This window comes from Drosophila takahashii, chromosome X (genome assembly GCF_030179915.1).
Source record: "Drosophila takahashii strain IR98-3 E-12201 chromosome X, DtakHiC1v2, whole genome shotgun sequence".
Lineage (NCBI taxonomy): Eukaryota > Metazoa > Arthropoda > Insecta > Diptera > Drosophilidae > Drosophila > Drosophila takahashii.
The window spans coordinates 2,418,857-2,443,659 of NC_091683.1; the positions used below are offsets into that span (position 1 = coordinate 2,418,857).

The window sequence follows — 24,803 nt, forward strand, 5'->3', positions numbered from 1 at the left end:
GTTGTACTAGATCGCGGACGAGATTCCGAAATTGTACTTCTTTCCTTTGGCGTGGTTTCGTATTGTTCTGTGCTCGATATTAGAACTGAACTCTGTGATATTGTACTCGATTCGGTTGAAGACTTTGGTAAGGTGGTACTTGATCGCGAAAGAGATTCCGAAACTGTACTTCTTTCTTCTGGTGTGGTTTCGTATTGTTCTGTGCTCGAAATTTGAACTGAACTCTGTGATATTGTACTCGATTCGGTTGAAGACTTTGTTAAGGTTGTACTTGATTGTGGCAGAGATTCCGAAATTGTACTTCTTTTCTCTGGTGTGGTTTCGTATTGTTCTGTGCTCGAAATTTGAACTGAACTCTGTGATATTGTACTCGATTCGGTTGAAGACTTCGGTAAGGTGGTACTTGATTGTGGCAGAGATTCCGAAATTGTACTTCTTTTCTCTGTAGTGGTTTCGTATTGTTCTGTGCTCGATATTCGCAGTAAACTCTGTGATATTGTACTCCATTCGGTTGAATACTTTGGTAAGGTTGTACTTGATCGCGGAAGAGATTTCGAAACTGTACTTCTTTCTTCTGGTGTGGTTTCGTATTTTTCTGTGCTCGACATTTCAGATGAACTACTGTATAGTGTAGTCGATGGGCTTGAAGACTTTGGTAGGGTTGTACTTGATTGTGGCAGAGATTCCGAAATTGTACTTCTTTCTTCTGGTGTGGCTTCGGATTGTTCTGTACTCGATACTTGCAGTAAACTCTGTGATATTGTACTGGATTCGGTTAAAGACTTTGGTAAGAATGTACTAGATCGCGGATGAGATTCCGAAATTGTACTTTTTTCCTCTGGAGTGGTTTCGTATTTTTCTGTGCTCGACATTTCAGATGAACTACTGTATAGTGTAGTCGATGGGCTTGAAGACTTTGGTAAGAATGTACTAGATCGCGGATGAGATTCCGAAATTGTACTTCTTTCCTCTGGAGTGGTTTTGTTTTTTTCTGTGCTTGACATTTCAGATGAACTACTGTATAGTGTAATCGATGGGCTTGAAGACTTCGGTAAGGTTGTACTTGATTGTGGCAGAGATTCCAAAATTGTACTTCTTTCCTCTGGAGTGGTTTCGTATTGTTCTGTGCTCGATATTTCCATTAAACTCTGTGATATTGTACTCGATTTGGTTAAAGACTTTAGTAAGGTTGTACTAGATCGTGGAAGAGATTCCGAAATTGTACTTCTTTCCTCTGGAGTGGTTTCGTATTGTTCTGTGCTCGATATTTGCAGTAAACTCTGTGATATTGTACTCGATTCGGTTGAATACTTTGGTAAGGTTGTACTCGATTGCGGAAAGGATTTTGTAATTATAGTTCTTTCCTCTGGAATGGTTTCGTATTTTTCTGTTCTCGACATTTCAGATGAACTACTGTATAGTGTAGTCGATGGGCTTGAAGACTTTGGTAGGGTTGTACTAGATTGCGGACGAGATTCCGAAATTGTACTTCTTTCCTCTGGAGTGGTTTTGTTTTTTTCTGTGCTTGACATTTCAGATGAACTACTGTATAGTGTAATCGATGGGCTTGAAGACTTTGGTAAGGTTGTACTAGATCGTGGAAGAGATTCCGAAATTGTACTTCTTTCCTCTGGAGTGGTTTCGTATTGTTCTGTGCTCGATATTTGCAGTAAACTCTGTGATATTGTACTCGATTCGGTTGAATACTTTGGTAAGGTTGTGCTTGATCGCGGAAGAGATTCCGAAACTGTACTTCTTTCTTCTGGTGTGGTTTCGTGTTGTTCTGTTCTCGATACTTGCTGTGGACTCTGTGATATTATACTGGATTCGGTTAAAGACTTTGGTAAGAATGTACTAGATCGCGGATGAGATTCCGAAATTGTACTTCTTTCCTTTGGAGTGGTTTCGTATTTTTCTGTGCTCGAAATTTGAACTGAACTCTGTGATATTTTACTCGATTCGGTTGAAGACTTTGGTAGGGTTGTACTAGATTGCGGAAGAAATTCCGAAATTGTACTTCTTTCCTCTGGAGTGGTTTCGTATTGTTCTGTGCTCGATATTTGCAGTGAACTCTGTGATATTGTACTCGATTCGGTTAAAGACTTTGGTAGGGTTGTACTAGATTGCGGAAGAAATTCCGAAATTGTACTTCTTTCCTCTGGTGTGGTTTCGTATTGTTCTGTGCTCACTATTCGCAGTGAACTCTGTGATATTGTAGTCGATTCGGTTGACGACTTCGGTAAGGTTGTGCTTGATCGCGGAAGAGATTCCGAAACTGTTCTTCTTTCTTCTGGTGTGGTTTCGTATTTTTCTGTGCTTGACATTTCAGATGAACTACTGGATAGTGTAGTCGAAGCGCTTGAAGACTTTGGTAAGGTTGTACTTGCTTGTGGCAGAGATTCCGAAATTGTACTTCTTTCCTCTGGAGTGGTTTCGTATTGTTCTGTGCTCGAAATTTGAACTGAACTCTGTGATATTGTACTTGATTCGGTTGAAGACTTTGGTAAGGTTGTACTTGATTGCGGACGAGATTCCGAAATTGTACTTCTTTCCTCTGGAGTGGTTTTGTATTGTTTTGTGTTCGACATTTTAGATGAACTACTGGATAGTGTAGTCGAAGGACTTGAAGGCTTTGATAAAATTGTACTTGATTGCGGAAGAGATTCCGAAATTGTACTTCTTTCCTCTGGAGTGGTTTCGTTTTGTCCTGTGCTCGATATTTGCAGTGAACTCTGTGATATTGTACTCGATTCGGTTGAAGACTTTGGTAGTGTTGTACTAGATTGCGGAAGAGATTCCGAAATTATACTTTTTTTCTCTGGAGTGGTTTCGTATTTTTCTGTGCTTGACATTTCAGATGAACTACTGGATAGTGTAGTCGAAGCGCTTGAAGACTTTGGTAAGGTTGTACTTGCTTGTGGCAGAGATTCCGAAATTGTACTTCTTTCCTCTGGAGTGGTTTCGTATTGTTCTGTGCTCGAAATTTGAACTGAACTCTGTGATATTGTACTCGATTCGGTTGAAGACTTCGGTAAGGTTGTACTTGATTGTGGCAGAGATTCCGAAATTATACTTCTTTCCTCTGGAGTGGTTTCGTATTGTTCTGTGCTCGATATTTGCAGTGAACTCTGTGATATTGTACTTGATTCGGTTGAAGACTTTGGTAAGGTTGTACTAGATTGCGGACGAGATTCCGAAATTGTACTTCTTTCCTCTGGAGTGGTTTTGTATTGTTTTGTGTTCGACATTTTATATGAACTACTGGATAGTGTAGTCGAAGGGCTTGAAGGCTTTGATAAAATTGTACTTGATTGCGGAAGAGATTCCGAAATTGTACTTCTTTCCTCTGGTGTGGTTTCGTATTGTTCTGTGCTCGAAATTTGAACTGAACTCTGTGATATTGTACTCGATTCGGTTGAAGACTTTGTTAAGGTTGTACTTGATTGTGGCAGAGATTCCGAAATTGTACTTCTTCCCTCTGGTGTGATTTCGTATTGTTCTGTGCTCGATATTTGAACTGAACTCTGTGATATTGCACTCGATTCGGTTGAAGGCTTTGATAAGGTTGTACTTGATTGCGGAAGAGATTCCGAAATTGTACTTCTTTCCTCTAGTGTGGTTTCGTATTGTTCTGTGCTCGATATTTGCAGTGAACTCTGTGATGTTGTACTTGATTCGGTTGAAGACTTTGGTAAGGTTGTACTTGATCGCGGAAGAGATTCCGAAATTGTACTTCTTTCCTTTGGAGTGGTTTCGTATTTTTCTGTGCTCGACATTTCAGATGAACTACTGTATAGTGTAGTCGATGGGCTTGAAGACTTTGGTAAGGTTGTACTTGATTGTGGAAGATATTCCGAAATTGTACTTCGTTCTTTTGAAGTGGTTTCGTATTGTTCTGTTTTCGATATTTGAACTGAACTCTGTGATATTGTACTTGATTCGGTTAAAGACTTCGGTAAGGTTGTACGTGGTTGCGGCAGGAACTCCGAAATTGTAGTTCTTTCCTCTGGAGTGGTTTCGTATTTTTTTGTGACCGAAATTTCAGATGAACTACTGGATAGTGTAGTCGAAGGACTTGATGACTTTGGTAAGGTTGTACTTATTTGCGGCAGAGATGCTAAAATTGTAGTCCTTTCCTCTGGAGTGGCTTCGTATTTTTCTGTGACCAACATTTCAGATGAACTACTGGATAGTGTAGTCGAAGGACTTAAATACTTTGGTAAGGTTGTACTTATTTGCGGCAGAGACTCCGAAATTGTAGTCCTTTCCTCTGGAGTGGTTTCGTATTTTTCTGTGACCGAAATTTCAGATGAACTACTGGATAGTGTAGTCGAAAGGCTTGATGACTTTGGTAAGGTTGTACTTATTTGCGGCAGAGATGCCAAAATTGTAGTCCCTTCCTCTGGAGTGGCATCGTATTTTTCTGTGACCGACATTTCAGATGAACTACTGGATAGTGTAGTCGAAGGACTTAAATACTTTGGTAAGGTTGTACTTATTTGCGGCAGAGACTCCGAAATTGTAGTCCTTTCCTCTGGAGTGGTTTCGTATTTTTCTGTGACCGAAATTTCAGATGAACTACTGGATAGTGTAGTCGAAAGGCTTGATGACTTTGGTAAGGTTGTACTTATTTGCGGCAGAGATGCCAAAATTGTACTCCTTTCCTCTGGAGTGGTTTCATATTTTTCTGTGACCGAAATTTCAGATGAACTACTGGATAGTGTAAGCGAAGGGCTTGAAGACTTTGGTAAGGTTGTACGTGATTGCGGCAGGGACTCCGAAAACGCTGCGGTTTTCTCAGCAACGGTTTCGTTTATTTGTGTTCGTACTGTCTGGATGGATTCACTTTTAGCTATACTTGTTGTCCCTTCAGAGGTACTTCGTTTCGAAACGCAATCGCAGATGCAGGAGTCTTCGCCTTCTTTTAATTGACAGGTACAATCGCATGCAGGAAAACTTGACGGTAGAAATGGAAACTCTGTTATAAAACTTGATTGAGGTTCAGATTTCAACAGTTTGCTTATAACTTCTTGAGGCGAAGTTCTGGTTGGAAAATATTTGGATGGTTTACTCTTCTCTACTGAAGTTCTTTTATACGTTTCTGTACTCAAAACTTGGGTAGAAGATTTCGATAATGTTGTTTTTTCCTCTGGAGTGGTTCCGTATTTTTCTGTACTCGAAATTTGAGACGAAGGAATGGAAGCTGTAGTTGACTCGGCTGAAGACTTCGTTCTTGTCTTCAACGTTGATCTTGATTCCGGTAGAGTTTCCGAAATCCCTGTTTTTTCCTCTGGAGAGGTTTCGTGTTTTTCTATTCGCGAAAGTTGAGATGAACTACTGGACATTGGTCTCGATCGGGTTGAAGATCTTGGTAATGTTGAACTTGATTGCGGTAGAGACTCCGAAAACGCTGTGTTTTCCTCCGAAATGGTTTCGTTTATTTGTGTACGTAGTGTCTGGATGGATTCACTTTCAGCTATACTTGTTGTCCCTTCAGAAGTACTTCGTTTCGAAACGCAATCGCAGATGCAGGAGTCTTCGCCTTCTTTTAATTGACATGTACAATTGCAAGCGGGAGAACTTGATTGTTCAAATGGAAATTCTGTTATAAAACTTGATTGAGGTTCAGATTTCAACAGTTTGCTTATTACTTCTTGAGTGGCTTTTATATTTTCGGTAGGCAACGTTTTAGTTGGAAAATATTTCGAAGGTTTACTTTTTTCTACTGAAGTTCTTCTATATTTTTCAGTACTCGAAACATGAAGTAAACTGCTGGACACTGCACTGGAATGGGGTGAAGACTTTGGTAAGGTTGTACGTGATTGCGGCAGGGACTCCGAAAACGCTGTGTTTTCCTCCGAAATGGTTTCGTTTATTTGTGTACGTAATGTCTGGATAGATACACTTTCATCTATAGTTGTTGTCCCTTCAGAAGTACTTTGTTTTGAAATGCAATTGCAGATGCAGGAGTCTTCGCCTTTTTTTAATTGACATGTACAATTGCAAGCGGGATAACTTGATTGTTCAAATGGAAATTCTGTTATAAAACTTGATTGAGGTTCAGATTTCAACAGTTTGCTTATTACTTCTTGAGTGGCTTTAATATTTTCTGTAGGCAACGTTTTAGTTGGAAAATATTTCGATGGTTTACTCTTTTCTACTGAAGTTCTTTTATATTTTTCAGTACTCGAAACATGAAGTAAACTGCTGGACACTGCACTGGAATGGGGTGAAGACTTTGGTGAGGTTGTACGTGATTGCGGCAGGGACTCCGAAAACGCTGTGTTTTCCTCCGAAATGGTTTCGATTATTTGTGTACGTAGTGTCTGGATAGATTCACTTTCAGCTATACTTGTTGTCCCTTCAGAAGTACTTCGTTTCGAAACGCAATCGCAGATGCAGGAGTCTTCGCCTTCTTTTAATTGACATGTACAATTGCAAGCGGGAGAACTTGATTGTTCAAATGGAAATTCTGTTATAAAACTTGATTGAGGTTCAGATTTCAACAGTTTGCTTATTACTTCTTGAGTGGCTTTGATATTTTCTGTAGGCAACGTTTTAGTTGGAATATATTTCGATGGTTTACTCTTTTCTACTGAAGTTCTTCTATATTTTTCAGTACTCGAAACATGAAGTAAACTGCTGGACACTGCACTGGAATGGGGTGAAGACTTTGGTGAGGTTGTACGTGATTGCGGCAGGGACTCCGAAAACGCTGTGTTTTCCTCCGAAATGGTTTCGATTATTTGTGTACGTAGTGTCTGGATAGATTCACTTTCAGCTATACTTGTTGTCCCTTCAGAAGTACTTCGTTTCGAAACGCAATCGCAGATGCAGGAGTCTTCGCCTTCTTTTAATTGACATGTACAATTGCAAGCGGGAGAACTTGATTGTTCAAATGGAAATTCTGTTATAAAACTTGATTGAGGTTCAGATTTCAACAGTTTGCTTATTACTTCTTGAGTGGCTTTTATATTTTCGGTAGGCAACGTTTTAGTTGGAAAATATTTCGAAGGTTTACTTTTTTCTACTGAAGTTCTTCTATATTTTTCAGTACTCGAAACATGAAGTAAACTGCTGGACACTGCACTGGAATGTGGTAAAATTGTACGTGATTGCGGCAGGGACTCCGAAAACGCTGTGTTTTCCTCCGAAATGGTTTCGATTATTTGTGTACGTAGTGTCTGGATAGATTCACTTTCAGCTATACTTGTTGTCCCTTCTGAAGTACTTCGTTTCGAAACGCAATCGCAGATGCAGGAGTCTTCGCCTTCTTTTAATTGACATGTACAATTGCAAGCGGGAGAACTTGATTGTTCAAAAGGAAATTCTGTTACAAAACTTGATTGAGGTTCAGATTTCAACAGTTTGCTTATTACTTCTTGAGTGGCTTTTATATTTTCGGTAGGCAACGTTTTAGTTGGAAAATATTTCGAAGGTTTACTTTTTTCTACTGAAGTTCTTCTATATTTTTCAGTACTCGAAACATGAAGTAAACTGCTGGACACTGCACTGGAATGTGGTAAAATTGTACGTGATTGCGGCAGGGACTCCGAAAACGCTGTGTTTTCCTCCGAAATGGTTTCGATTATTTGTGTACGTAGTGTCTGGATAGATTCACTTTCAGCTATACTTGTTGTCCCTTCTGAAGTACTTCGTTTCGAAACGCAATTGCAGATGCAGGAGTCTTCGCCTTCTTTTAATTGACATGTACAATTGCAAGCGGGAGAACTTGATTGTTCAAAAGGAAATTCTGTTACAAAACTTGATTGAGGTTCAGATTTCAACAGTTTGCTTATTACTTCTTGAGTGGCTTTTATATTTTCGGTAGGCAACGTTTTAGTTGGAAAATATTTCGATGGTTTACTCTTTTCTACTGAAGTTCTTTTATATTTTTCAGTACTTGAAACATGAAGTAAACTGCTGGACACTGCACTGGAATGGGGTGAAGACTTTGGTGAGGTTGTACGTGATTGCGGCAGGGACTCCGAAAACGCTGTGTTTTCCTCCGAAATGGTTTCGATTATTTGTGTACGTAGTGTCTGGATAGATTCACTTTCAGCTATACTTGTTGTCCCTTCAGAAGTACTTCGTTTCGAAACGCAATCGCAGATGCAGGAGTCTTCGCCTTCTTTTAATTGACATGTACAATTGCAAGCGGGAGAACTTGATTGTTCAAAAGGAAATTCTGTTACAAAACTTGATTGAGGTTCAGATTTCAACAGTTTGCTTATTACTTCTTGAGTGGCTTTTATATTTTCGGTAGGCAACGTTTTAGTTGGAAAATATTTCGAAGGTTTACTTTTTTCTACTGAAGTTCTTCTATATTTTTCAGTACTCGAAACATGAAGTAAACTGCTGGACACTGCACTGGAATGGGGTGAAGACTTTGGTGAGGTTGTACGTGATTGCGGCAGGGACTCCGAAAACGCTGTGTTTTCCTCCGAAATGGTTTCGATTATTTGTGTACGTAGTGTCTGGATAGATTCACTTTCAGCTATACTTGTTGTCCCTTCAGAAGTACTTCGTTTCGAAACGCAATCGCAGATGCAGGAGTCTTCGCCTTCTTTTAATTGACATGTACAATTGCAAGCGGGAGAACTTGATTGTTCAAATGGAAATTCTGTTATAAAACTTGATTGAGGTTCAGATTTCAACAGTTTGCTTATTACTTCTTGAGTGGCTTTAATATTTTCTGTAGGCAACGTTTTAGTCGGAAAATATTTCGATGGTTTACTCTTTTCTACTGAAGTTCTTTTATATTTTTCAGTACTCGAAACATGAAGTAAACTGCTGGACACTGCATTGGAATGGGGTGAAGACTTTGGTGAGGTTGTACGTGATTGCGGCAGGGACTCCGAAAACGCTGTGTTTCCCTCCGAAATGGTTTCGATTATTTGTGTACGTAGTGTCTGGATAGATTCACTTTCAGCTATACTTGTTGTCCCTTCAGAAGTACTTCGTTTCGAAACGCAATCGCAGATGCAGGAGTCTTCGCCTTCTTTTAATTGACATGTACAATTGCAAGCGGGAGAACTTGATTGTTCAAAAGGAAATTCTGTTACAAAACTTGATTGAGGTTCAGATTTCAACAGTTTGCTTATTACTTCTTGAGTGGCTTTTATATTTTCGGTAGGCAACGTTTTAGTTGGAAAATATTTCGATGGTTTACTCTTTTCTACTGAAGTTCTTTTATATTTTTCAGTACTTGAAACATGAAGTAAACTGCTGGACACTGCACTGGAATGGGGTGAAGACTTTGGTGAGGTTGTACGTGATTGCGGCAGGGACTCCGAAAACGCTGTGTTTTCCTCCGAAATGGTTTCGATTATTTGTGTACGTAGTGTCTGGATAGATTCACTTTCAGCTATACTTGTTGTCCCTTCAGAAGTACTTCGTTTCGAAACGCAATCGCAGATGCAGGAGTCTTCGCCTTCTTTTAATTGACATGTACAATTGCAAGCGGGAGAACTTGATTGTTCAAATGGAAATTCTGTTATAAAACTTGATTGAGGTTCAGATTTCAACAGTTTGCTTATTACTTCTTGAGTGGCTTTAATATTTTCTGTAGGCAACGTTTTAGTCGGAAAATATTTCGATGGTTTACTCTTTTCTACTGAAGTTCTTCTATATTTTTCAGTACTCGAAACATGAAGTAAACTGCTGGACACTGCACTGGAATGGGGTGAAGACTTTGGTGAGGTTGTACGTGATTGCGGCAGGGACTCCGAAAACGCTGTGTTTTCCTCCGAAATGGTTTCGATTATTTGTGTACGTAGTGTCTGGATAGATTCACTTTCAGCTATACTTGTTGTCCCTTCAGAAGTACTTCGTTTCGAAACGCAATCGCAGATGCAGGAGTCTTCGCCTTCTTTTAATTGACATGTACAATTGCAAGCGGGAGAACTTGATTGTTCAAATGGAAATTCTGTTATAAAACTTGATTGAGGTTCAGATTTCAACAGTTTGCTTATTACTTCTTGAGTGGCTTTAATATTTTCTGTAGGCAACGTTTTAGTTGGAAAATATTTCGATGGTTTACTCTTTTCTACTGAAGTTCTTTTATATTTTTCAGTACTCGAAACATGAAGTAAACTGCTGGACACTGCACTGGAATGGGGTGAAGACTTTGGTAAGGTTGTACGTGATTGCGGCAAGGACTCCGAAAACGCTGTGTTTTCCTCCGAAATGGTTTCGTTTATTTGTGTACGTAGTGTCTGAATAGATTCACTTTCATCTATAGTTGTTGTCCCTTCAGCAGTACTTTGTTTTGAAATACAATCGCATATGCAGGAGTCTTCGCCTTCTTTTAATTGACATGTACAATTGCAAGCGGGAGAACTTGATTGTTCAAATGGAAATTCTGTTATAAAACTTGATTGAGGTTCAGATTTCAACAGTTTGCTTATTACTTCTTGAGTGGCTTTTATATTTTCTGTAGGCAACGTTTTAGTTGGAAAATATTTCGATGGTTTACTCTTTTCTACTGAAGTTCTTCTATATTTTTCAGTACTCGAAAAATGAAATAAACTGCTGGAGACTGCACTGGAATGGGGTGAAGACTTTGGTAAGGTTGTACGTGATTGCGGCAGGGACTCCGAAAACGCTGTGTTTTCTTCCGAAATGGTTTCGTTTATTTCTGTACGTAGTGTCTGAATGGATTCACTTTTATCTATACTTGTGCTTCGTTTAGAAATGCAATCGCAAATGCAAGAGTCTTCGCCTTCTTTTAATTGACAGGTACAATCGCATGCATGAAAACCTGACGGTACAAATGGAAACTCTGTTATAAAACTTGATTGTGGTTCAGATTTCAACAGTTTGCTTTTTACTTCTTGAGGCAAAGTTCTGGTTGGAAAATATTTCGATGGTTTACTCTTTTCTACTGAAGTTCTTCTATATTTTTCAGTACTCGAAACATGAAATAAACTACTGGACACCGCACTGGAATGGGGTGAAGACTTCGATAATGTTGTACTTGTACTTTGTTGTACTTCTGAAGTTTGCGTTGTCAAAGGTGTTGTTTGCTTTTTAATAATAATATCAGATGTCTTAGGGGACTCTACGGTTGTTTCATATTGAGTACTTATTATATCAGAGGTCAATTCATAATGATTTGACACCTTAGTTTTTGATTTAGATTTGCTTGTCTCACTGGTTCGCAGTGTTGATTTAAAAACTGGTTGACTATTTTTTGTTTCATTTTTAAGAGCAAGTATAGATGGGTATTTCGTTATAAACTCCGTATGTTTTCTACTGGAAAGTAATATCGCTTGCTCTGTTGATCCCGATTCCGAGCATTCAATACAATCTTCTTCCGAGGGCGAAGTTGACTCTGTACATAATTCGCAAGTTGATGTTGAGTCCAAAGTTAATAATTTCAAGCTTGTACTGTGTATGGGAGTCGTTGATTGGAAGACTGTTTGATTTTTTGTTGTTTCATTATTAAGAGCAGGTACAGATGTTTCTTTAGATGGGTATTTCGTTATAAATTTCTGATTTGTTGTACTAAAAAGTGATTCTGTTGATACAAATTCCGAGCATTCAATACAATCTTCATCTGAGGGTGATGTTAACTCCGTACATAATTCGCAAGTTGATGTTGAGTCCGAAGTTGATATTTTCAAGCTTGCAGTTGTTGATTTAATATATGTTTGATTACTTTTTGTTTCATTTTTAAGAACTTGCTGTGTTGATGAATATTCAGAGCATTCAATACAAACTTCCTCCGAAGTGGAAGTTGTACTACTTAACTCACTACAAAGTTCGCAAGGCTCTGTAACTTGCTCTGTTAATAAATATTCAGAGCATTCAATACAAACTTCCTCCGAAGAGGAAGCTGTACTACTAAACTCACTACAAAGTTCGCAAGGCTCTGTAACTGGCTCTGTTGATGAATATTCAGAACATTCAATACAAACTTCCTCCGAAGAGGAAGTTGTACTACTTAGCTCACTACAAAGTTCGCAAGACTCTGTAATTATTGTAGTATATGGCGGTTCTGGGTATTCTGTACTAGAACTTATTGATGCGAATTCGGAGCATTCAATACAATCTTCCTCCGTAGGGGAAGTTGAGTCTATACATAAGTCACATGTCGATGTTGAGTCCAAAGATGATAGTTTTGATATTGGAGTCGTCTGAACTTGTAATATTATGTGGTTTCTTGCTTTTAATACTAAGTTTTCCGTTTCAATAGTATTGTTTAGATGCCATTTTGTTAATGGCACCTCCATTATTGGTCCTTTCGTCCTTATTGTTGATTGTAACAGTGATTCATTGAAATTTCCTTTGGTAACCACATTAATAAAATCTCTCGTTTTAGTATTTGGCATCGTTACGTTTTTATACAAGTAAACATGTTTCCTTTCCAAGTGTTTATCGAATAGTTCTTGGGAAACGGTTGTTTTTTTTGCATTATTTTTTAAATAGTGGAAATAGTTATAGATTTCGTTTGTTTTCCTCGCCGACAAATATTCAAAGAACTCTGGCACCTTAGAATACAGTTTTAAAGTAATCAATCATAAAAAAAAGCAATACTCTTCACAACAACTCACCCTTGGTACGCGGCTCTTTAGATGTATCTTTCCATGTAAGCTCCTTGTGCTTTTAAAAGATTTGGTTATAAATTCAAATGAATTGCTTCGTCTTCGAGTATTTTTCTTACTTATAAATTGCACTGAACACTGTAATTGTTTTTGTTTATATAGGATTTTGCTGGTCCGCGTTAAGTTAAGCTTTCTCTTAGTATTTTTGAATGTTATTTTTTTTTTTAAAACTTTTGTTTGATTTAACTTTGATTGCACACTTGTTGTATCAATAAACTTATCATTTTCAATTTTTTTGTTGTTGACGGTGCTAAACGGGTTACTTAAGTAATAATTGAAGAAATCGTCCTTCCAATATTTCTGTTTAAAAAAATGAATGAAAAATCAGAATTAAATTAATGTCTTTTTAAATAATGTCTACAACTTACCCTCACCCGCAAGAGATCTGTCTGGGATGTAGGATCTTTTTTAGTTTTCGACTTCATAAATTTGAAATAATGTCTGTAGGTTTTTATGGATTTTTGACTAAGTTGATTATTTAACGATATTTTGGCAATTTTACGAAATGTAATGGCCGTCCTTGAAAATTTTAAATAAGCAAAGCGTCTATAATAAGAAGCCGATGACTTGGATAAATATAAGTTTCGATTGGAACTTTGATCCTTTATCCAAAGTATTCTATTTGGACCATCAGTGAAACCTGAAAATAAAATAAAAGGTTTATTCAGTCAGAAAATATACTTTTAGATTTACTACTTACCTGCGAAAATATAAATAACAAAGGCCAGAGTAACCCAAAAACCGATTAGCAACTGCATTTTCAAGCTTAATATGTCGGCTAAAACTGTTTTTAGTTTATTGCGACCAGTAAAATTGGCAAGGGTTCATTGATAAATAATTACTTCAAATTGAATTTTCATGCTCTATAATTTAAGAATAGACGCTTAAATACCATTAGTTACAACTCTCAACTCCCAACAATAAAATCTATGGTGTCTAATTCAAGAAGTGGGACTACTCTGTTATATCTTAGATAGTGAATACGTCATAAGCTTAATTGTTACTCGAAAAATTCTAAAACCTCTTTAAAATTATAATAAAGAACACACGTTTTCAGTACAAAACTAAAATTGTGTAAAAATTGTGGGATACAAAAGTGTAAGATTTTATGGTTTACCTTTCAGTCGATTTATAAAAAAAATAATTAAAAAAACTAATATTAAAAGTATAACAAAAGTATACAGAACACTAAATCCAATCAAAACTCGAAACTATTGTACATAAGTGCTCATATATTCAATTTCAGGCTTATAAACTTAAAGTACTGTTTCACAATATTCACAATATGCTTTCCGTAAATAAGTGATATCTAGGTATTGGAATTGAAGAATTCCTTAACCTCCATTTTACATGGCTCCAATAAATTTTGAAAAATGCTGGAAATACTTGCAAATGTATAAATATAAACGGCAAGTAAATGCCAGGAACTCAAGCTTCATCAGCTTTTGTCTCCACAATGCGACTTATGATTGGTATATCTTCGACCTTTGTAAAGTTGGCCAATGATTCGGAGTTTAGTATGCTTTCAATGTAGTCGCGTCTGAACTTCTCCCACTTTCGTGTCTTGAGAAAGTCCTTGAACAAATCCTCTCTGGTTGGTATATTGCATTCGATATAGAAACGCTGTCGCTGCCAAATGTTGCCAGGATTTTGAGCTGGCTCAAAGAGCCAGAATCTCGGTATTAGGATGCACTGCACCGTTGTCCTCGCCATAATGACACGATGATGCATTTTCTCGCCCAAACCGAAGATCCCGCCATAGGTTAGTGAGCCAACGTCGATGAAATGCGTTTCATAGTGCTCCAGGCCATCCGATTCATCGACAGTTGTCTGATGCGAATGGCTCGATGCGGTGAATATTTCCGAACCCTCCTCCGACTCGCTCTCCACATCGCCACCGCCTGCATCGCTGATGATGGGTGAAATTGGCGACCGCCTGCCGGAATCAACACTCAACCGTTCCTCGGCGCCATCTTCGGACATAGACATATCGTAGGTGTCTTCGCCCTCATCCGATATATACAACTCGTACTCCTCCCGCACTTCCGGCCGTTCTGCCTCCCGCAGGAGTCGTGTATGCCGCGTTCGTTGACGATTTCGTCCTGTATCCTTGGTTGATCTTCTAGGTGGGGGTTTTTTCATATCGGCACAGGCTCGCTGTATCTCTTTGAGACCCATTTTGCGCAGCTAAGAAAAGTGGGGAAAAAATTATAGTTTCGGTGTTTTTTTTTTTAAATTATCCTATACTCTTGTGGAAATAATTTTTTTTATATTTCTGAATTTCAAATTTAATTTGATCAAAATCGCACGACTATATCTGCAATATGAACGATTAATGGGAAATTAATAGGAACTCATATATAGCATCGGTTTTTTTTTACCAATTATTTTATACTCTTGGGAAAATATTTCTGAATTTCTGCTTTAAAATTAATGGAAAACTAACAGGAACTTATTTATAGCTTCGGTTCTTTTTTTACAAATTATTTTATACTCTTAAGGAAATAATTTTTTAATATTTTTGAATTAAATTTTATAAAAAATCGAACAACTATTATTATAAATCTGTAATTAGTGTAAAAATACCCAAGTAAATCCCCATTAAACATTTTTATAATACTTCTCAGATTAAGTTTTTGTTTTTTAAACAACCTACCCCCCTCTTCTTGCTTTGCTTGTTCTCATCCATCGACGAACTGGATTGCATGTACTCGTTAACGTCGAAAAATGGTTCGTTGTTGGCCTTGCTACCATTTTGCATCGCGAGGGCTCCAGTGTCCCGTTTGGGTACCATTGCCAGCTCAAAAACCTTCTCCCTGTCGACCATGTTCACCTTCATGTGAAGACACTGCAGCACGACGCACTCGCCACTGAGAACAAAGTAGACAAAGCTCATGGACCCCAAATCCTCTGTGTAGATCGTCTCCAAGGGATCGAATTGCTGAATGGTTCCATACTTGCTGGCATTTACAATCTATGAACATGATGGTTACTGGGCTATAATCTCATTATTAATTGATGTACTATCTATTATCATACCTGCTCTTCGTTAAGAAAGTTGAAATAGTCAAGAGCCCGTAGAGCTGCCTTCTTTTCCAGCCACAACTTTTGCATATGAGGTTGCAGGACATATCGGTAGTTTGTATTAAAGACAGCCAGGAGCTCACAATTGGCTGTAAATAGAAAAATAATTAAAATATAGGTATTTAGTTCTAAAATGTAAAAAAAGTTTTACTTGTGGCGATGTAGGTGTTGGTCCTGGGAGCATCTTCCATGACGTCAATGTCGCCAATACAATCGCCGGGTCCAAAGATAGCCTCCGATTGCAGCTCATAACCCTTGGTGGCCTATTAAATAAAACCATATTAAGTAATTTTATAAATAGTTAAATTTGGATCACATCATCGATAATGTTGACTTAAAAATGATTTCCCCAATGGGTGCTTTTAATTCCCAATTTGTTCTAGTTTTCTTATAAAATTTACTAAGTAATTTGGAAATTTTTTTTAAAAATTCTTACCTTATTTAATACATTCCTGGACATTTCCACTTCTCCGGCGATTATGAAATATATCGTTACTGGAAAATCTCCCTCCTTCATGATAACGCGTCCGGGAGTCACCGCCATAAATTTGACATGTGGCACAAGACGGGCCCGGACTTTCTGCAAGAGAACAGAACAATATGATATCAAAATCTAGGAAAAGGACTACCCACTGGTGGAAATTTTGAAAAGCACGCCAGATTTGCCACAATGTTGCACAGTTTCTTTCTGTCCTCGACGGTACGTGTAGAATGTGGAGTGCGTAGTAATGATTTCTCCTAAAAAATATTTTAAAGTGTTTTGAATTATGTGGTATATAAACAGAATTCCTTTGACTTACCGCCATGGTCATCATGCCGACTTTGCGCTTCTGTCGAACCAGCATGGCCACATTCTTCTTCACATTCAGCGAAATTCCCGTGTCCTCGGTGGCCTCATTCAGCCACTGCATGTTCAGTATTACGGATCGGACCAGCTTTTTGAACCGATTCTTCGCCACCCTCTTTGCCGGGGCATCAAGCCCATCGCGTTGGCGCTTGGACATGATGGACTAACTTATTTTTATCCCGTTTCCTTTTGCAATTTCCATGTAAAAACTATCTGTTTATGGTTGCAGCTCTCGTTCGTAGTCCCAAAAGCCACAGATTGTGTTCGTATGAAAGATTTCACAATGAAAACTACACTATTTGATTTGTGTTTGCCGCACAAAATCAACGATGATATCGATTTAATATCGAATAGCTTAATCGAATGGAAGCATATTGATACTACGGCCCAAAAGTTTATTTTAATTATTTTTTAAAAAATCAAATATTTAAATATCATTTCTTATACCAGTTTATCAACACTTCCTTTTGTTAAATTTGTGAAAAATTTAATTTTCCCGAAAGTGATGTGGATTGTTAGTTAAGGTTGTAAGCTGTTCAAAACATTCGGTCGTTTACCTGTTTTGAATCCACATTTTTCGCCCTAAAATATACGTTTTTTTGTCGAAACAAAAGAAATAATAGCTCAAACATGGAGTGTCATACCTTGTTGAACTCGTGATTCAATTCCCTATCGATTGACATTTAAACCTAGAAATTTTTTATTTATGTAATTTTTCGCAAAAAATCATGATGTTACCCCTTATCAAAAATGCAAAAATTGGCGAAAAATTAAATTCTTCCAAAAGTGATAAGGATTGTTAGTTTAGGTTATTAGCTGTTCAAAACAGTCGGTCGTTTAACTGTCGGCCTTGATTTGACCAAGTTACGACTGAAAAAGCGAAAAAAGAATGTTTATTTTTCTCAAAAACTTGAATGAATTTTTGGCATGTAATTTACAATACAGCCCTTGATTCTCAATTTGATTTGTTTTGTTTAAAAGTATTATTTTTAATGTTAAAATGAGATACACAATTTCAATGGAATCAGGCTGTAATAAAGCGCCAATGTGGCCGAAAAAGGCAACACAAACACATCGGAAAGTATCGCAAAAAACATCGATTAGTAAAACATCGTGATGCATCGATGTTTCCGCGCATCACTAGCAATTGAATTCTATCGGGTTGTGGCTATCGGTACGGAAGAAATTTTAATTTGTTGTAAACCTGCTATTGTTATTAATAATATAAAATAAGCTAATAATAAATAAAGGTTGACAGCAACGTGCATTGTTGTTTCAGTTTGGTGTTGTACTGCAGTGCAATGTATATGCACACGTATATATTTACACACGCGCATTACCCGATAAATGTTCTTTATAGTGTAGATGGTTTTTGTTTCTTTTTCTTTGGGGAGACATGAGTGGCTGTGCTAATGATTCACTTTCAAAGGAACTGCCCCAAAAGTTGTGAATCGAATCCAATCCCAAGACTTATCCCGCATGAGACATGATGATGTCGATTCGATGATAATGATGATGATGATAATAATGACGATGATATGATGACTCTTCGGGTCGTGTATGTATGAAGAAAAGAACCGAATCCGAGTGATTTTGAGTGTCGGCTCGTTTGGCAAAAAGGGCTTAGCCTAAAGTTTGTGTGTGGTGTGTGGCTCATATTAATTGCTTGTGTTTTAGATAGATGTGATGTACAGATGTACGAGAGGGTGCAGCAGTCGCAGTAGTTGAAAAACGATACATATGTATATGGATGTACACTTTTCAGTTCCCCACCCAATAAGTAACGGGAAAGATGTACAACTTCGGGAGGTAGTCTTACTTTGTCAAAGCTTTGAACATCCTGAAAAAGTCTATGTACGTGTGGAAATCAAAGACGGCCGGTGATGTACAGTGGCTCACAGTTTATTTCGTCCTTGGGTGAAAATTAAATCAAGCTTTAAAGTTAATATAATAAAAGATATAAACACCAAAAATAATTTTTGATTCAACAGATTATTTCTTAAATGGAAATTGTTTTTATGTTTATAAATATAAATAACTCTACAAAAGTAAGAATATTCCTATAAGACTTTAAATGAAATAAGCCATGAGTCACTTATAAATAAATACATATGTCAAACTCAAGTATTTCATTCAAATAAATTTAATCCTCTTATCCCAGTAATACCATACAAATTTTAGGCAGATTCTTGTTGTCATCCAAAAAATATATTTAAATTAAATCTGATTTGAAGATAAATTATTTCCTGAATAGAGAAAATTTCTGTTAAGTAACGACATGTTTTTAGAAAAAGTAGAAAGAACATTGTCAGGTGATAGCCAGGAAAGCCATAACATATACAAAGCATAAACAGCTGATATACTTCTATATATCACTATTTTTTAGAGAACTCGTACGATATTTATTATCAGTCTGCTTTTACCATATGGTTTCGGATTCTTCTACTTTTCTATTTTTTTTTTTCCAAGTTCAATAGTTATTGTATTTTGGGTATGGTGCTGGTTTTTATTAAAGACTTCATCAAAGGTATCAAAATATTTTAAAATTACTGTAGTTTTTCCGACTTTGAATAAATCTTACTTAGTCTTGCAGTTTGATTTATTTCATTTTGCTAATTCGCAGAAATTACTAAACAAAATTTGTTAGACCCCAAAAGTCCTTGTCAGAGGAACTGGACAATACTAGTGAATTTATCCCAGTTGGTTTTGCGTGGTTACCGCTACCGATATGGCGAAGATTGTGTATTTATGGTAAGCTATTTCATAAATTGCTTACTGCTCTATCCCTTAAAAAAATAATCTTTCTATGAAGAGGAATGATCAAACTAATTTTAAAAAAAATGAGACCATAGAACTGCAGAATTTTCTTAATATGCACATAAACATTTTAAGCGTTAATATTTTCTTTTTCTTTTTTTTTACAGCTTAGCACATAATCATCACGGAAAACTGAGTACAATCACCAAAGCTTCCGTTTTTCCTAAGTAAACGCAAAGACATCGTTGCTATATGTGGCTTTTATCAAAGGGAATTTCGCTGAAAGTTAAATATAGATTAAGATTCCCATTCACTGAGCAGAGATCATAAAGGAAGATCATGGCGGACCTAATTCACTTGGGAAACATAGATGTTGTCATCCAGAAAGATAAGCCCGGCTCGCCGACGGGCTGCTCGGATGATGGAAACCTGGCAGGTCTGGGCGGCATGAGTGGATTGGGCGGGATGATGGCCGCCGGTGGCATTGATCTGGGTGACTTGGCGCAGGAATTGGATCACGATGAATTCGATGGACCACACATGCTAAATGGTAAGTGGAATTTTTTGAAATCAAAGAAGAATCAAATAAGTTATACAACTTGTAGCGTTAGGAAGCCAAAACAATAAATAAAAAAAAAAAAAAAAATCGAAGTGGGAAGTTTACACTGTGAGCATTCCTGCATTGAAGTACCTTCTTAATTGATTAATATATTATGTCAAATTATGTTTCGTTTCAGGTGAACGTCCAGCGATTATTGCTCCTCCCGAAAGTGAATGGTACCACGGACGACTTGATCGTTACTCAGCTGAATCACGTCTGCGGGGCAGCAGTAAACTGGGAAGCTACTTAGGTGGGTATTACTAGTGACTTAAGGTGGCAAAGGTTCTAAAATAGTTTTTTTTTTTTTGTTAATGCTGAGCAGTTCGTGAAAGTGACCGCAAGCCTGGCTCCTATGTTCTAAGTTATTATGGGCGTACCGGCATAAACCATTTTCGGTAAGTGATTATAGCTACATTTTTAAGGCTTTTCAATGATCATTATAAATTGCTCTTATATTCAATTTTACTTCATATCTTCCATAGGATCACGGCTGTGTGCGGAGACTTCTATATCGGTGGACGACAATTCATATCGTTGAGCGATCTGGTTGGCTACTATACCTCATGCAGTGACCTACTGAAGCGCGAACGATTGGCCATACCAGTGGCTCCGCCGGAGCCAGTTAATGATAAGAAGCGAGTCGTTGCCATCCTGCCTTATACAAAAATGCCAGAGACCGATGAGCTGAGCTTCCAGAAAGGTGATATTTTCTTCGTGCACAATGACATGGGCGACGGTTGGCTGTGGGTCACTGCCCATCGTACTGGCGAGCAGGGAATGATTTTCCGAGAGCTTGTGGATGATCTGGATGTATCCATCGATCCGAATACCGTCTTTCCGTGGTTTCATCCGAATTGCACCAAAAACGAAGCTGTCGATATGTTGGTTAAAGGTATGTACCCTTTACTCTATTCATATTTTTTTTTTTTTTTTGAATTTAGAATCTGTCTTTTGGACAATCACTAAATGATATAGGGACACCTATAATTAAATTATCAAAAAATAAGCTAATTTAGTTTTTTCTCAAACTCGTATTATTTTTACCATTCCAGCTGGACCCGGCAGCTTCTTGGTTCGCCCCAGCGACAACTCACCGGGCGATTACTCCCTCTTTTTCCATATTAACAACCAGATCCAACGATTTCGCATCGAGAAGAAGGGCGTGCGATATTTGATGGGTGGGCGGACATTTGAATGCCTCGATGCGGTGATTAATCGTTACCGCAAGGAGCAAATTGTCGAGGGCCATTCGCTCAATCATCCGGTTGTCAATGGCATACAGCCAGAGTTCAATCAGCAATATGTTGTGGAAAAGGCTGCGGAAAAGATATATGCCACACTGCGCGAGTGCCGTGACCAAATCGGTCTGAAGAAGATCAAGGGAATCAAACATCATGGGCATTTGAACAAGAAATCGGACAAAACGACGAAATGGAAGCAACTATATTTCGCTCTAATCAACGATGGCTCCGAGACGCAACTTTGCTTCTACGACAATCCGAAGAAGACCAAGCCGAAGGGTCTGATCGATTTGTCATGTGCTTACCTCTATCAATGTCACGATTCCCTCTGGGAGCGTCCCTATTGCTTTCAAATTGTGGAAAGGGCTCTGCCCTGTTTGGCCACTGTGACATATCTGTGTGCTCCTAGTCAGGAAAGCTACGTGGAGTGGATCAATTCGCTGAAGGCCCAATGCGACTCCCAGCTAAGTCGGGCCCAGAAGAAGGTCTCACGGCTACGCGAGCTTCGGTGTCTCAATCTGCATGTGCTAGAAGCTCATCGCTTACCATTTAAATTAGTGCCACATCCATACTGCAGTATTTCACTCAATCAAGTCAAAGTGGGTAAAACACGTGTCAAAATTGCACCCGAACCGGTTTGGGAGGAGGAATTTGTACTGGAGTAAGTATTACCGAAGCTTACCTTTGCTCGGTTTTATTTTTATACCCGTCACTCGTTTGTCTTTTTGTCCGCTCCTTCATCTGTCCGTCCGTATAAAAGCTAAGATCTCGGAAACTATAAAATCAAGAATGTTGGGATTAACCATACATATTCTAGGATTTACTTAACGTCCACAATCGCCTTAAAGAAACTTTAAAAAAGCATGGCACACACATCTTTACAGTTTTTCTAACAGTGTAAATGCTATTTTGTTGTGTTAAGTACTACCTATCGAAATATCGAAAAAATTAAAATAGGACCTTTCATTAAGAAGTTATGAGCAGATAATGAAATGCAAGCAGTGTAAGCAGTGCAAGCAGTCGACTACTTGCCCTTCGTCGAGGTATCTACAATAACTTTTTCTCATTCTCCCATTTATTTCCTTGCAGTGACGTTCCCCCAGATGTTGTCTCCCTAACCATTACGTTAATATCGCGCGGTAAACGCGGCAAAGATTCGGAAGTGGCCGAGCTAACGATCGATTTGTCTAGTCTGAAGAATGGCCAAGAGACTGAGGGCTGGTACCAGCTCACCGGAATGACGCCGATGGGCGAATGGGGCTCGCTGCGTCTGCGTATGCGTTACCTCGACGATCTGATAATGCCCTGCGAGGAGTACAGTCCACTGCAGCAATTGCTACTCGAATCGGAGCTGTATGCGGTGAAGGCGCTGGCGGAGCTCTGTCACAACGATCGAGTGCCATTGGCGACGGCTCTGTTGCGAGTCTTTCGGCAGGAGAAGCGCGAGACGGAGCTAATTCGAATGCTGTGCCAGGCGGAGGTGACACGCGAAAACGAGACGACGACACTTTTCCGGGGCGCCTCCTTGGCCACCACACTAATGGATTTGTATATGCGAACCGAATGCAGTGGATTCTTGCAGTCGGCGGTCAGCGAAACCGTTCAGCGCATTTTGGAGAGCAAGCAGTCGGCGGAATTAAATCCAACGAAAATGGACGTCAACGATGATGCCTGCACGAATGCCGAGTTTCTGCTGCAAATCCTCGATCTGGTCACCCAGTCGATATTTACTTCACCGGACGCCTGTCCCCGGAATGTGCGCTTCATTTGCAGCTGCCTGCAGAAGGCTGTGATGGCCAAGTGGCCGACAGAGCGGCTGGTTCGCACCCGAGTCGTCTCCGGGTTCATATTCTTGCGCCTCCTATGCCCAGCCCTGCTGAATCCTCGACAATTTGGCCTGGTCAGCGAGACGCCTCCGATGGCGGCCACTCGTTCTTTGGTCATGGTCGCCAAGTGTCTTCAAAATTTGGCCAACTTGATTGAGTTTGGCGGCAAGGTGATTGGATTGGAGTCTGTTATTTTGTGTAATTAAATCTTTCTATTTTTGTAATATTTTCAGGAACAATACATGGAGGTTGTCAATCCGTTTATTTTGAAAAACAAGGAACGCATGATTGTCTTCTTGGATCAACTGTCCTCCGTCAACGATCCGAATCAACCGCTTGGAATGTTTGTCGAACAAAGTACAAATCTGAATTCACAAGACACTGGTAAGTGATTGTTTGATTTTAATTAGTTCATAAAATGTGGTTATTACTTTTTCTGATTTAAAGCAAACTACTCCCCTACTACGGTGATTAATTCTGTTTTTATTTGTAACTCGTAGAGTAAAAGGTAGATATGTTCTTCTTGATTAGGATCACTAGTAAATCGATCTGTCCGTCCGTATGTATGTCCGTATGTCCGTCCGTCCGTTCGTATGTCCGTCCGTGTGAACGCTAAGAACTCGGAAACTATAAAAACTGGAAAGTCGGGATTCACCATACAGATTCTAGGAGTTCATACGAAGGCCAAGTTTGTTTCAATTGAGCGCCACGCCCACAATTGCCTTAAAGGACCTTTGAAATAGCCTATCCCCACATCTTTACAGATTTTGTTTTGTTTAGTAATAATAATAATAATAAATAAAAGTAATAATGATAAACCGGACCACTTACTAAAAAACTATGAGCAAATAATGCATTTTCCGCTAGATGGCGCCACGCCAGCCGCTTTTAGGCGACTCTCTCTCTCTCTCTTTTACACTCATTTAACTGAGTTTCTGGTATTTGGTAGTCGTTCTCTCTTGTTTTTGTATTCTTTTAAAAGGTTTTAAAAAATATAGTTTCTTTTGAAATTTATGAATTAGTATATATGCCAGGGATTCTTTCTCTTTTAATCAATAATCACAAACAATCACCTTTTTATTCTAATAATTCTCCAAAGGGCGCGAGCTGGCTACCTTACATCACATCTGTGTATCGCATTCGCAAGAGCTTCACGAGCTATCCAACATACTTTCAATTAAGAAGCTGGTCACAGTAACGGACATGTTGACCAAGCATAAACTGAAGTACCGCGAGATGATCAGCTAAAATAAAGATAATAAACGCGATGTCTTCTTATCTACACAAGTCCCTTCATACCTTTTTATAACAAATATTTATATGTGTATACTATTAGAATACATGATAACAATAAGAACTCATAATAACTGGTTGAATTGTATTGGAATAGTAAACAGAAGAATATCATTTATAAAAATTATTTATACGAAATGAAATATTATATTTAACTGACAGGTATATGCATTTATTTATTATTAAAAATTACTTATATAATACACTAGCTTACACGGAGTACTCTCCGTATAGCCGCAAAAAACTCAGAAATTATACATGGTTTTGCTTTTGATATTGTGTTTTAAATTTACAGAAACAGAAACCACTTTTATCCAAAATCCATACATTTTTTTCGAGACAAATAACGCATAAAATCGAAATAAATTAATGAATTTATAAAAAAAAGAGTGCAAAAGACTTCCTCTGAAAAAATATATTGCATTTTAATCTGATGTCTTTCGACTGAGAAAATAAGTATTTCAAGGTCTCATTTTAAGGAGTGGCAAAGGATTCACTCGGAGTAATTTTGTTTTTCGCTTTACACAAAAGTTTCTTAAAAAATCC

The 24,803-nt window shown here is 38.3% G+C and overlaps 3 protein-coding genes across 5 annotated transcripts in view; 1 reads left to right on the forward strand and 2 right to left on the reverse strand.

The window, feature by feature from the left end:
* The window catches only part of Muc14A (Mucin 14A), a 112,633-nt gene extending 99,231 nt beyond the window's left edge, over window positions 1-13,402 (reverse strand). The window contains exons 1-4 of the mRNA XM_070218507.1: window positions 13,309-13,402; window positions 12,977-13,248; window positions 12,558-12,908; window positions 87-12,494 (exon numbers count right to left, since the gene is read on the reverse strand). Coding sequence (XP_070074608.1) covers window positions 87-12,494; window positions 12,558-12,908; window positions 12,977-13,248; window positions 13,309-13,366 — 13,089 coding nt within the window. The 5' untranslated portion in view covers window positions 13,367-13,402. The remainder of the gene's footprint in view (window positions 1-86; window positions 12,495-12,557; window positions 12,909-12,976; window positions 13,249-13,308) is intronic.
* A 163-nt stretch (window positions 13,403-13,565) lies between these two features.
* On the forward strand, window positions 13,566-24,673 carry vap (RAS p21 protein activator vap). 3 transcript variants are annotated; one of them, XM_070219328.1, is made up of 9 exons: window positions 13,566-13,706; window positions 19,464-19,846; window positions 20,034-20,147; window positions 20,220-20,292; window positions 20,380-20,789; window positions 20,950-21,799; window positions 22,228-23,134; window positions 23,198-23,348; window positions 24,064-24,673. In XM_070219328.1, exons 2-9 carry the CDS (start codon window positions 19,636-19,638, stop codon window positions 24,210-24,212), a joined length of 2,865 nt encoding a protein of 954 aa, XP_070075429.1. In that variant the 5' UTR covers window positions 13,566-13,706; window positions 19,464-19,635; the 3' UTR covers window positions 24,213-24,673. The 3 variants fall into 3 exon arrangements, with proteins under 3 accessions (XP_070075429.1, XP_016995244.1, XP_016995245.1); XM_017139755.3 differs by lacking the exon at window positions 13,566-13,706 and adding an exon at window positions 17,668-17,713; XM_017139756.3 differs by lacking the exon at window positions 13,566-13,706 and adding an exon at window positions 19,163-19,290.
* On the reverse strand, window positions 13,828-16,820 carry LOC108056034 (uncharacterized). The gene is made up of 7 exons (XM_017139646.3): window positions 16,493-16,820; window positions 16,326-16,430; window positions 16,129-16,272; window positions 15,844-15,955; window positions 15,648-15,781; window positions 15,265-15,582; window positions 13,828-14,795 (listed from the first exon to the last, which is right to left on the reverse strand). Exons 1-7 carry the CDS (start codon window positions 16,694-16,696, stop codon window positions 14,037-14,039), a joined length of 1,776 nt encoding a protein of 591 aa, XP_016995135.2. The 5' UTR covers window positions 16,697-16,820; the 3' UTR covers window positions 13,828-14,036.
* Window positions 24,674-24,803: the final 130 nt, after the last annotated feature.

What these genes read in the sequence shown, in the direction of transcription:
- LOC108056034 (XM_017139646.3), bottom strand. Translation starts at nt 16,696, where the DNA reads ATGTCCAAGCGCCAACGCGATGGGCTTGATGCCCCGGCAAAGAGGGTG. An exon ending in GCTTTTCAAAATTTCCACCA is followed by an intron (nt 16,273 to 16,325) that starts GTGGGTAGTCCT and finishes GTTCTCTTGCAG; the next exon opens with AAAGTCCGGGCCCGTCTTGT. An exon ending in AGCAAAGCAAGAAGAGGGGG is followed by an intron (nt 14,796 to 15,264) that starts GTAGGTTGTTTA and finishes CACTTTTCTTAG; the next exon opens with CTGCGCAAAATGGGTCTCAA.
- vap (XM_070219328.1), top strand. Translation starts at nt 19,636, where the DNA reads ATGGCGGACCTAATTCACTTGGGAAACATAGATGTTGTCATCCAGAAA. An exon ending in TGGACCACACATGCTAAATG is followed by an intron (nt 19,847 to 20,033) that starts GTAAGTGGAATT and finishes GTTTCGTTTCAG; the next exon opens with GTGAACGTCCAGCGATTATT. An exon ending in GAGGAGGAATTTGTACTGGA is followed by an intron (nt 21,800 to 22,227) that starts GTAAGTATTACC and finishes ATTTCCTTGCAG; the next exon opens with TGACGTTCCCCCAGATGTTG.